At 43.5% G+C, this 13433-nt stretch overlaps 1 protein-coding gene across 2 annotated transcripts in view; it reads left to right on the forward strand.

The window, feature by feature from the left end:
- Positions 1 to 530: 530 nt before the first annotated feature.
- The window catches only part of HNRNPM (heterogeneous nuclear ribonucleoprotein M), a 47074-nt gene continuing 34171 nt past the window's right edge, over positions 531 to 13433 (forward strand). For both annotated transcript variants that reach the window (XM_059695922.1, XM_059695923.1), the window contains exons 1-2: positions 531 to 689; positions 10363 to 10532. In XM_059695922.1, the coding sequence (XP_059551905.1) occupies positions 577 to 689; positions 10363 to 10532 (283 nt within the window). In that variant the 5' untranslated portion in view covers positions 531 to 576. The remainder of the gene's footprint in view (positions 690 to 10362; positions 10533 to 13433) is intronic.

A 13433-nucleotide genomic window follows, 5' to 3' on the forward strand; every position in this document is an offset into this window, starting at 1 on the left:
GCTTAGAGACATGGCATTTTGCTCACCAGGCCTACAGCCTGGCCCTCCATGTTCTGCCCTTGGCTAACTCCTTTATATTCTGGAAAACAAAACTGCTGCCATTCTGCTCCAGCTAATTACAGAAAGCTGGAAGTGAGCAGGTTAGGGTGGGGAGATGCCTCTTCCTAATAGACCCCAAGGGCGGGTGGATGACCCAGTAGATGTGTCTAACTCCAGTTTGTTGTGGGAATATACAATAATAAAAGCATAATATGCTAATTAGACTAGACATCCTTCCAGACGACACCAGGGCTGCGAAGGAAGCCCAGGTCCCGGGTGCCAGAGGGAAGCTGGTGCCAGCAGCGGGGGTAAGGAAGGCCTACTCTTGCACGAATTTCGTGCATCGGGCCTCTAGTAAAAGAATAAATAAATAGCAGCTGCTGGTCCGCCACTGGGCTTCCGGGGCGTGGCCCAGAGCAGGGGCGTGGCCGCCAGCAGCGACTCGCGCAGGCGTTACCGGTCGCGCCGGGTCACGTGAGCGCGCAGGCGCAGCGTTGTACAGCCTGTTCCCTCACACAAAGCCCAGACGCGGAGAAAATGGCGGCAGGGGTCGAGGCGGCGGCCGAGGTGGCGGCGACGGAGCCCAAAATGGAGGGGGAGAGCGGCGCGCCCGGCGCGCCAAGCGGCAACGGAGTTCCCGGTCCGAAAGGGTGAGTATTGCACGGTTTCTTGTCCCGGGTCAGGCATTTCGCGCGCCGGCTCCGTTAAGTCTGTTGGCTGCCTCCCTCCGGCGCGGCCTCGTTCTAGGCCTTCCCGCGGGTCTGCCGAGGGTGGGGGCGGCCAAGGCCGTTAGGAGTGCAGCCGGGCGGCCCCGGGAGTGCCTCAAAGATTACTCTGTCGTCCATGGCCTCGGGGCTCCGCTCTTCCGGTTCCTCCAGGCCGGTCCGTCCCCGAGGCCGCAAGTCAGGCCTCTGGGCGCGGGGATGATGGCGCGGTCCCCAGAGCCGGCGAGTCCCCAAGGCCGCGGCCGGCTCAGCTGCCGGGTGACCTTGGGTTTCTTATTTCCCTCCAAAACCCCACCCCTTACCAGGGGTCTCAGTTTCCCGATCGGTCAAGCGGGGGGGAGGGGAAGTAGCGTGCAGGACCTGGCACGCGGACGGCCCCGGTAAACGGTAGCGGAGGCGGGCAGGTATAGGCAGGGACCGCGCGGACGGTTCCGGCCGCCGCCTCGCTCCGCGAGCGCCGCCCCCCGGCGCCCCAGCCGCCCCGCGCCCCGCGCTCCGGCCCCAGTTCCTCGCCGCGCCCCGCACTTCCTCCCCAGGTGTGCAGGAGGTATTCATAGAGCAGTCGGGCCTGCTGCTTCGTGTTCACCCTTAGAAACAAACAGGAAAAAGAGAAAACATCCTTTTCCGTGTTCTAGGCGGAGATTTTCCATCATTTGGCTGGCTACCCTCTTCCAAACTCCGTCATTTTTTTGAGTCCTGCTTGGGGCTCTGTCTCGGGTCCTTGGTTTTTTAAATTTCCTTGAAGCATGATCTTCCCCGGTGAAACCCACTCATTCTGATGACAGTCACCTGAAAGAAGAGCACTTGGGGGAGGAGAGGGAAAAGCTGGGCGCACATTTGACTTGCCACGCGTTTTTATAAATTGTAACATATACATAGTGTAGAATTTACAACTTTCACTATTTGAAGTATGAGATTCCTTGTCATTAGGTGCATTCAGTGTTATGCAACCATTACTACCATCCATGTCCAGAACTTTTTCAACATCCCAAACTGGAGCCACTAACCTGTAACTTCCCATTCTCCCCAGCTCCTTGTTACCTCAGTTAAATTGTGCTAATGAATTTTCCTTCCCCCAAATTTTCAGTGTGCATAACTACAATTTGTGGGGGTTAAAATGAATGTAGTTACAAGCGTTTTATGTTAATGAGCATTTACTAAATACTAGATATGGTTAACTTAGGTGAGGAAAAAAATACGATGGTTACTGGTCCTCAGAAATCAAGAGAAAGGCATTTTGGAAATATTCTCAACACTTAATTATTGAAAACTCTGGAAAAGGATTTGTTCATTTTAGACTTTTTTCAACATCTGTAGGGTATCCTAGTTGGATTTCTGAGGGCCATATTTGGAGGCCTTTAAGGTACATTATATCCTGAATATTTTCTTCCAAAGCACTTAATCACAGGGTGGAGTGCTGCTAGAATCAGGCCAGATGAAAAGTTGAATTAGGTGAGAAGTTGAATTAGTTAACAGATTATGTAGCGTTCGGGGTACTTTATTAAATTTCCTATTTTTCACTGTTCATTTTCAAATAGTCGTTTGTGGCTGATTCATTTGATAAACATAACGTGGACTATTTAAAATAAAAATTTGCTCTGCATTGAATCCTCTGCAGCTGGGCTCTGACCCATGTACCATTTCGGAACAGAAGTGGACAAAAACAAAGCTTCTCCCTGTTAAAAAATAAATAAATAAATGTATATTTAGTTTAGATTATTGGAAAAGTAATGTTTGTGTTAACTGTTTTGCAAGCAAGAAAAAAAAATTTTTTTTAACCATTTAGAAAACTCATGTTTAAGGTAATTGACCTAAAGAGTCTAGGGGAGGCCATCTTGACTTAAACACGCTTCCCACTTACATGACACTACCCTGGTAACCGCTCACTAAATGCAGCCATTCTAAGATTATTATTTATTTATTTTCAATCCTCACAGGAGGATATTTTTTCCACTGATTTTTAGGGAGAGTGGAGGGGAGGGAGGTGGGGAGAGAGAGAGAGAAACAAATATCAACGTGGTAAGAGACATGGATTGGTTGCCTCCACCACACACACACACACACACACACACACACTCACTCACTCACTCACTCACTCACTCACTCACACACTCCTGGTTGCTTCCCTCATGCACCCCAGCAACCTAGGTACAGTACATGTTCTTGACTGGGAATTGAACCTGAGACCCTTTGGTATGGGGGCCTACGCTCTAACCACTGAGAAAAACTGGGTAGGGCTGAAGTTTATTATTTAAATAATAATGATTTTAGAAAATATATATTTTTGTTGATTTCAGAGAGGAAGGAAGAGGGGGAGAGAGATAGAAACATCAATGATGAGATAGAATCATTGATCAGGTGCCTCCTGCATGCCCCACATGGGGATCGAGCCCGCAACCCCGGGCATATGCACTGACCAGGTATCGAACCATGATCTGGTTCATAGGTTGATGCTCACCCACTGAGCCACGCTGGCCAGGCAAAATAATAATGATTTGAGTGGGGTTTTGTTGTTGTTTTCTGCACTGTACTTTATTTTTTGCACTGTACTTTAAAAGTGTTTCTATACTTGATAAAAAGAATTTTGAGGTATATTATATTCTGAGTTCTGGATTAGAGTAGGGGCTCTGGGCTGTTTGAATGCCTGCAGCCAGTTTTTTGCTTTCACTTTGGTCTGTGATTTTATTCATGGTTATGCAAGTGATAACAGTCTGCAAACATTAGGTTGCTTGTTTCTTTTTGGGTTCTCAGGTGGGTTCTCTTATTACAGTGTTGAATGCTGAATTATTCCTTCAGTAGTCTGTAAGTACAATGCCCGTGTTTCTTCAGCCATTGCCTTGGTGAGCTTGTTTGAAAGTCTAGTAGGTATATGCAACAGTAGAAGGCTAGGAGTGAATTAGTCCCCTTCCTTGCTCTCAAGAATATTATTGGTAGGAAAATGTATCACTGCCAAAGTCACTGTGTGTCAAGTCTCACTTTTTAAACCTTTTACAGATGAATTGAGGCTTAGCAAAGGTGTCATTGGGGTTTAGGCCTCAATAGTAGGACCCTACCTTTTAAGTCACCTGTTGCTGCTCCCTTAAATGTTGCGCTTAATGTTTACCAAGTTGTTATTTTTTGTTAGGCTGTTTGTTGATTCTCACAGCATCCCTGTGAGCTAGGTGGATACAGGTTATGCTGGTAAACAACTAGAGAGGAAAAGAGCTCGAGGTAATGTGAGTGGTTTAGTGGACCTGGATCTAGCTAGAATAGTGTTATGAACTGTGCTCTCCACATCTTAACCATTTGTACGCTGTAAGTGTCTATAGATGCAAGCAGCGGACCTTTTTAAATTAGAATCATGGCAGTTAACTGGTTAAATGCATTAGAGGAGCTCAGGCTTGAAAGGGTTTCTGTGAGGAATCATTTCATATAAGGAATAGTTTTAAAGGGGATGGGGGATGGGGGATGGGGATTTTTTTCTCTCTCAGGAGATGTGTTTAGGGTATTAGGGTTGCCATTGCAGACTACACTCTTGATTGAAGAACTCTACAAGTAATAGTATTATTCATGAGAATGCCATGGAGGCATGAGAGGTTAGGGATTCACTGTTTCAAACAGAGCCCTAGCCGGTTTGGCTCAGTGGATGGAACACTGGCCTGTGTACCAAAGGGTCCCGGGTTCGATTCCTGTCAAGGGCACGTATCTTGGTTGCAAGCTCCTCCCCAGCACGGGTTAGGGCTCGTGCAGGAAGGCAACCAGTCGATGTGTTTTCTCTCACATTGATGTTTCTCTCTGTCTTTCCCTCTCTCTTCCACTCTCCCTAAAAATCAATTAAAAAATATCCTCAGATGAGGATTAAAACAAAAAATAAACAGAATGTAGCAGTCCTTTGTGGAGTAGGAACTTTTTAAATTGTTTTAGTTGTGATTTTTAAAAATATGCATATTTTTATTGATTTCAAAGAGGAAGGGAGAGGGAGCTAGAAACATCAATGATTAGAGAATCATTGATTGACTGCCTCCTGCAAGCCCCCCACTGGGGATTGAGCCTGCAACCCGTGCATGTGCCCTGACCAGAATCAAACCCAAGACTTCCTGGTTCATAGGTTGATGCTCAATCACTGAGCCACACTGCTAGGTTCGGTTGTGATCTTAATGTATAGTATAATCCTAGTGTTGTGGAGCAGTGACATGATAAATTTTCAAAGAATGCAGTCAGTGAAACAATTCCAAAGCATATTAGACAATCTTATTTCAATTAAGATTAATTATGTCTAATATGGAAGGTACTTTCAGATATTTTAGGCTTGTCTTTATCGATGTATTATGAAATAGGTTTATAGAATTTCAGAAAGTTTTGGTTATATTGGTTCTATTTAAAACTTAGGTGGGTGAGTGGGTGCCAGAATCAGATGGAATCAAAATCATTGATAATTGGGAATTGAGAGCCAGATAGCAAGGAGAATATTGACTGGTAAGACATTTTAGCTGGCCAAGGTAGACCACTTACTAAGGCTTCATAGTAAGTTTCTTTGAAAGATTACAAATTTGTTACTTTATGTAGGAGTTACAATTCAAGTTATTGGGGGTTTAAGTTTGAAATTTAATAACTATGAGAAGAAACTTTAAAAAATAGTGTTGTATAATAGGCCCAATAAACACATATTGGAAACTAGAGGCCCAGTGCACAAAATTCATGCAGGGGTAGGGTCCCTAGGGCTGGCCTGCAATCAGGGCCTTCCTTCTGGAAGGCAGCCTGGGCCTTCTTCATTCCTCACCACCCCCTAGTGGTCAGCGCACGTCATAGTGAGCAATCGAACTCCCAGTTGAACTCCCCAGGGGACACTTTGCATATTAGCCTTTTATATATATGGAAGATAGATGTACAGTTTGGTGTCAGTATATAAACCCTCACTGAATCAAGATAATATATCAATAACTACCCGAAATATCAATGATGAGAGAGAATCATTGATTGGCCAGCTGCCTCCTGCATGCCCCCTGCTGGGGATTAAGGCCCAAGCTGGGCATATCCCTTGGCCAGGAATCGAACCCTGCTTGACCTCCTGGTTCATGGGTCAGAGAGGGAGAACCATCCATTGGCTGCCTCCTGCACAACCCCTACTGGGGATTGAGCCCGCAATCCAGGTGTGTGCCCTGATTGGAAATCAAGCCAGCAACCCTTTCAGTGCGTGGAACAACATCCAACCAACTGAACCACACTGGCCAAGGCTAGTAGTTATTCTTAGCCCTAATAATGCATGGGCGAATGTAACCTAGATACTTTACTGCTTTGGCTGTAATTAGTTATTTATACATTTTGTAATTAATAGGTGAGCTGAGCAGTCTGAAAACATGGACTGGCACTACTACTGTATGTCAGCATTTTTTTGAAATGCAAATTATAGAATATTTGGGTTTCAAAAGAAACAAGTTATATTAAATATATTTCTATCCACAGACCTTTTGTAGGACCGTGAACCATAGATTGGATGTACATTTTTTTGAATTTATACTAACATTTTCCTCCTCATCTGCCAAGAGTAAGCAATTGGCCCTGGCTGGTTTGGCTCAGGGATAGATAGAGCGTTGTCCTGTGGACTGAAAGGTCCTGGGTTCGATTCCGGTCGGGAGCACATGTCTGGGCTTCGGGCTCATTCCCCATTGGGGGTACATGCAGGAGGCAACCGATCAATGATTCTCATCATTGATGTTTCTTTCTTTCTTTCTTTTTTTTTATGTTTCTTTCTCTCCCTTTCCCTTCCTCTCTGAAATCAATACACACACACACACACACACACACACACACATACACATACATATACATATACATACTAGAGGTCCGGTGCACGAGATTCATGTACTGGAGGCGGGGGTCCCTCAGCCCAGCCTGCGCCCTCTTGCAGTCCAGGAGCCCTAGGGGGATGTCCAACTGATGGCTTAGGGGAGGTGGGAGTGGCTCCCGCCACTGCCACTGCACTCACCATGGCTTCTGCTGAGTGGTGCTTCCCCGTGGGAGGGCACTGACCACCAGGGGGAAGATCCTGCGTTGAGTGTCTCCCCCCCTGGTGGTCAGTGCACATCATAGTGACCAGTCGTTACACTGTTTGGCTGATTTGCATATTAGCCTTTTATTATATAGGATATAAAAAGTAAGCAATTGCAGATAATGCTGTTTGGCAGATTTTGGTGCATGACTTTCACGTGAAGTAGACAGGTTCCTTCTAAGATCAGTTTGTGATGTGCAGCCAGTCCGAGAAAGGTCTGTTGTGAGCCTGGGTGGACAGAGTTAAGAGTTCTAGGAATCCCAAGAGCTCGAGTGGCCCTACCTCTCACATCTACCAGCTGGAAGTCTATTTTATGTTGGTATAGTTCAGATCTTTTAGGAAGCTGCTTTCCTTAGTTTTGCTTAGGATGATATCTTCATTGGGTTCCCACTTGGCACCCTTGTGTTTGGATATGAGGGATATAGTTTTAAAAAAAAAACTTTCTAATTTTTTTAAATATATTTTATTGATTTTTTTACAGAGAGGAAGGGAGAGAGATAGTTAGAAACATCGATGAGAGAGAAACATCGATCAGCTGCCTCCTGCACATCTCCTGGGGATGTGCCCGCAACCCAGGTACATGCCCCTGACCGGAATCGAACCCGGGACCTTTCAGTCCGCAGGCCGACGCTCTATCCACTGAGCCAAACCGGTTTCGGCAACTTTCTAATTTTTCTAGATAAGTATGGTAAAAGAAAGTCCTCCATCTACCATCCAGTGTTTGAACACTATTCCTACCCCACACAAGTAAGAATCCTGGAATAAAGATCAGCCCTTTTATTCAGTGAAGGTAATTTTGTAAATCATCTGTACCATAGTTTTTGGCTTTTTGGGTTGGTTTTTTTTTCCATTTGTGCCATGGATCACAAAGCCTCTGCTGAATTTGTGGTTTGGGAGTCTCAGGATTCTCACGAGTGGAAAGATCAGGGTTAGTGAAGTAGAAAGTGTAGGACTCAGTGCCTTGAGAAGAACTTCTATGGCTGCCAGCCAGCTTCCCAGTTGTTCCTGGCCAGTGCTTACAGGTGTCTGCCTGTGGCCAAAGGGGATTGAACTGAACAGGAAGTTGAGGGAACAGCCTCCCTTGGCGAGTGCATGGGTGCTGCCCTGGCTGCGCACACACCGGCCTGTTGTCCCTAGGCTATGGCCTGTCCAGCCTGATGTCTGGTTCTGTGCTTTGTTAAATTTGCATTTCTTATGAAGCTTTTTTTTATTTCCTAATCTAAACTGAATTTGTATGTATGGAGCTTAGAAATGAAATGTTACAACATGGAGGCACCTAACACACCAAGGTGAAACGTATTACAGGAAAGGCCATGCCAAAAAAAGCATCCATCCTTCTTTGCAAAAGTTGGGATTATTTGTGTCTTTAAATGTACCAGGGTTGCCCAGACTTTGGTTTTCCTAGCGTCAAAGTAGGGTTGTGTAGAGAATGGTTTCTTTCCCTTAAGATTTTTTTTGTGGTAACAATATATGTAAGAGTTGCCATTTTAACCATTTTAAGTGTACAATTTAGTGGCATCAAGTACACGGTTGTACAGCTTTTATCATCCCAAACAGAAACTCTGGCTTGTTTAACTTAGCATGTTTTCAAAGTTCATCTGTTCCAACATGTCCCAGCACTTCATTCCCTTTTGTGGTTGAATAATATTCTATTGGATTTATATACTACATTTTGTTCATTCTGTTCATCTGTTGGTGGACACTTAGGTTGTTTCCACCTTTAAGCTATTATGGATAATACTGCTAGTGGCGTATAAGTATTTGAGTCTTTGCTTTCAGTTCTTTAGGGTATATACCTAGGAGTGGAATTGTTGGGGCATGTAGTGATTATATATATTTAAAAGAGATTTTTGCTTTGTTAACCATCACCTGGGGATATTTTTTCCATTGCTTTTCAGAGAGAATGGAAGGGAGGGAGGGAGGGAAGGCCGGGGTGGGGGTGGGGTGGGTGTGGGGTGGGGGTGGGGACGAAGATCCATGTGAGAGAGACACATGGACTGGTTGCCTCCCACACACACTTGGAGTGGTGGCGGGGAGTGAACCGGAATGGAAATCCAGGGAGGTGCCCTTGACCAGGAATGGAACTCGAGACCCTTCTGTGCAAGTGTTGATGCTCTATCCACTGAACCACACTGGCCAGGGTGTGATTATATGTTTTTTAACTTTTTGAGTAACTGCCACACTTTTATATAGCAGCTGCACCTTTTTTGTTGTTGCTAATCCTCACCTGAGGATATTTTTCCATTGATTTTGTTTGTTTGTTTTTGTTTAGAGAGTGGAAAGGGTGGGGAGAGACACAGAGAAACATCTATGTGAGAGAGACACATCGATTGGTTGCCTCCTACACATGTCCCAACCAGGGCCCAGGATCAAGCCTGCAGCCAAGGCACATGCTCTTGACTGGAATCAAACCCAGGACTCTGTAGTCTGCGGGCTGACACTCTATCCACTGAGCCAAACCGACTAGTGCAGTGATGGTGAACCTATGACACGTTTTTGGCTGATTTTTCTTTGTTAAATGGCATTTAAATATATAAAATCAATATCAAAAATATAAGTCTTTGTTTTACTATGGTTACAAATATCAAAAAATTTCTATATGTGACACAGCACCAGAGTTAAGTTAGGGTTTTTCAAAATGCTGACACGCCGAGCTCAAAAGGTTCGCCATCACTGGACTAGTGCTTACATTCCCACTTAAACAATTAAAAACATACACACACAACCAAAGGCACTTTTATTTGTGAAGCTAAAATTGATTTCTTAATCTCATTCCATGAGATCTTAATCTTTTTTTTTTTTTTTAAGTTTTTTTTTTTTTAGGGGGGGGTGTTTAGAGGTAGAGGAAGGGAGAAGGGAAAGAAACAGTGTGAGAGCAGAACATTGATTGGCTATCTCCTAAAGAGGATTGAACCCACAACCTAGACATGTACCTGACCTGGGATCTAACCAGCAACCTTTTGGTGCATGGGACAGTGCCCAACCGTGCCACACTGGCCAGGGCCTTGTAAATCTTTCCTTCTCTTTTCATATTTCTGTCTTGGAACTAAAGCACCTCAGGCAGGGAGTTGGCCTCTTACTCCCATTTCTGTTATGCCCCATAGGAGTGTGTGAATGACTAGGAGAACACACTTTTCTTGGGACCAGTTTCTTTTTTTTTCCTTTTAAATACATGTTTTATTGATTTCAGAGAGGAAGGGAGAGGGAGAGAGAGACAGAAACATCAATGATGAGAGAGAACCACTGATGAGCTGCCTCCTGCATGCCCCACACTGGAGATTGAGCCCACAACCGGGAATTGAACTGTTACCTCCTGGTTCATAGGTCAGCACTCAAACCACTGAGCCACGCTGGCTGAGCTGGGACCAGTTTCTTGATAGGTGGGTTTAAGGGGTGCACTACTGCAGCTTTCTGCTCTATGGGACACTTTTGTTTAAATGTCTCATCAAAATTAATATTAGTCTTGTGTTGTATGTAACTTTGTGTGAATTATAAGCCTGACAAATAAAATACTATCTTTTATATTGTGCTAACATATGGACCCTCTTTTCTTTTTTCTTTTCAATTCAGTGAAGGAGAACGACCTACTCAGAATGAGAAGAGAAAAGAGAAAAACATAAAAAGAGGGGGCAATCGCTTTGAGCCATATGCCAATCCAACCAAAAGATACAGAGCCTTCATTACAAACATACCTTTTGACGTGAAATGGCAGTCACTTAAAGACCTGGTTAAAGAAAAAGGTAATGGTACTGGTGGTTGAGTAGGGTAAGAAGGTTGGTGTGTCATCTTTTCTGTGGCTAATTCCTTGGTTACTTTTTGTCAGTGGAAGCTGTCTGGGTAGAGCATGTGTTCTGTCCAGGCTTGAGAGTTAAGCCCTCCTATCCACCCTACTTTTATTTGTGGTCGTGCACCTGTGTGTCAAATAGGGTGGTTTGATGGTCCCTTGGCCTATAAATGATTTTATTGGCTTAATATGATAATAGGGCTTCATTTAAGCTTGAGGGGAGCCTCTTTGTGATAAGGACATTTTTTGAATTTTTCATAATAGGTGGGAGAGGTGTTACCTTTTCTTGATCTCTGTCTCTCTTTTTAAGCTTTTAAATTCTTGTGGGAAGGTAGTTTGTTTAAATTTTGTGGATGTTTTTCTGAGATCAAAATTTGGAAGCTGGAACTTGTGCTGTTCAGATTCTAAATTATAAAAACATTAGCTTGCGCTAAAATTGTTAGGCTTTCCCCCCCAGGGGAAAATTCTTAGATTGTCAATTGGAGAGCTCAAAATAAGGCCTGTCCTGTGTAATGCAGAGCGTTCAGGTCACATCAGTCACAGCCCAGGTGTCCAAATTTGGGCTTAGGGCAGGGAAAACAACAGAAGCTCTGCTGCCACCAGGAGATCCGAGGAGGTCGATTGCCTCCATGGTCCTCTGCCTTATCCCCTGCGCACACCAGGGTGTCCTCTCTTTCCCACACTCTTACTCTGTTTCTTCTGTCTTCCTTTCTTTCCTGATTCCTGACCCTGCTGGTGGCACTCAGGGCTGAAGAGATTGCTCAGCCCTGGTTTAGACAAAACTGTTGATAGAGAACTATTTGTCTAATGCCTTGAAGTCTCCCCTCACCCCATAGCCCCAAGGGAAACTGAGACTCAAATTACTCTTAAATGCAGTTTTTTTGAAGGACTGAAAGGTATTGGGGTGTTTTTTTTTTTTTGAGTATTCATAATGAAAAGAGATTTGAGCTTGATTTGTCATATGATTAACATTTCAGTGACAGAGATGCCACTTGGATAGGCTATTTTGGTATGTGTATGGTGCTCCCAGCATTGGGTTTTGAAAATATAAATGGCCCACTGCCATCATTGTCCCATCTCTCAATTCAACCATGACATGCCGAAGCACTAGGCATTGGAACTTCTCTGTACAGTCATGTATGCTGTTCCCATGTAGTATTACTCCAGATAATATAGATGGAAAATGTTTTGGTGTGAGATTTGTTTTCCTGCCTTGATCAGCCAAATCATTCCTGCCAATGCTCCTAGGGCAAGAGTGAAGTTTCTTCTTTTTGTCTGAAGGGCGTGTCATGTGGCATCCCAGATGCAGTGTTCTTGGTTTTTGGGACTGCTGCTTCAATACAAGTTTAGAATTTCTGTACGGTAAAGTTGGGTCTCATTCGAATTAGTTTTTGGAATATCCCCAAATTTGTGTTCTTGTGATTTGGTTGAACCACTGAATGGATACTTCCATTGATAATAAGGTATAGTAGTTCCAAGAACCAGGAATGTGGCTTTGAAAATGCAGAATTTTGTAAGAGATTGCAGGCCAAATTATTTTTTCATTTTAAGGAGTGTGTGAACCAGTTTTGGGACATGATGGATAAAGTAGGTGACATTTTTACTGCTTTACCATTCAGTAATTCAGTTTTGGAAGCCTTAAAGCTGGTAGCAGCAGCAGCAGCCATGACGTTTCTGGATGTAGAAGCAGTTCACCTCAATTTCCTATTGAACTGTATTAAGTGTGGAGCCAGCCTGGTGGTTTATTTGGATACTTCCAAACTGGTTCTCATATTCCTCTGGCATACTGCTATGAATGCCCTGGCTCAGCCCTTTCAGTGTATTTTTGGTGGTGTAATTTAGAATTACAGGTGTGCAGTAAATTAGTTATTTTTAACAAACTTTAAATGTTCTTGCTTAGAACTCCCCTGTATAGGTTAAATTACTTTTCTGTTTAGTTAAATTATTAGCCATGTTAGATTGTACATAAAGGATTCATAAGAGAAAGGTAATATTTTTTATGGTGATGCTTATATTCAGTATGTGAACTCTAAAAAAAATTTACTGTTTGCATACATATGACTCCTTAAGAAATGTTCTTATTCTTTTTATTATGAGGTTTTAAAAAAAATCTATATTTTTTAAAAATAAATTTTTATTGATTCAGAGAGGAAGGGAGAGGGAGAGACAGAAATATCAGTGATGAGAGAGAATCAACAGTCTACCCACTAGGGGTCAAGCCTACAACTTGGGCATGTGCCCTGACTATGATCTTCTGGTTCATAGGTTGACGCTCAACCACTGAACCACACCATCTGGGCTCAAAATATATTTTTATTTATGTCTTGATATACCAAAAATAAGTTTACTAGGTGTACCAGTTAATAATGGCGGATTTTGTAATCAAAGAAAACAGGATAATTTCAAGAGAAACATCAAAAGTGCTTTATTTAACGTAATGTCCATCGCTAGCTACACATTTACCCCATCTTTCAGGTAATTTGTGGATACTGTCCCAATAGAACTTTTCTTGTTTTGAGGCAAACCATTCAGAGACCAAATTTTCCACTTTTTCGTATGTTTTGAAGTGCTGCTCAGAACGTGCGAGTGCCATTGATCGGAACAAATGGTAATCTCAAGGAGAAAGGTCTGCTGAATACGGCGGGTGGGTTAATACTTCCCAGGCAAGATCTTTTAATGTGTCTTTAACTGGTTTTGAAGTGTGTGATGGTGCGTTATCATGAAGCAAAATTACTTTGCCGTGTCTTCTGGCACATTTTGGTCGTTTCACAATCAAAGCATGGTTCAAATTGATTATTTGTTGTCGGTAGCGATCAGTATTCACCTGGTTTTAGAAGCTCATAATACACCACACCTT

This window comes from Myotis daubentonii, chromosome 5, assembly GCF_963259705.1.
Source record: "Myotis daubentonii chromosome 5, mMyoDau2.1, whole genome shotgun sequence".
In the NCBI taxonomy this organism is placed as follows: Eukaryota; Metazoa; Chordata; class Mammalia; order Chiroptera; family Vespertilionidae; genus Myotis; species Myotis daubentonii.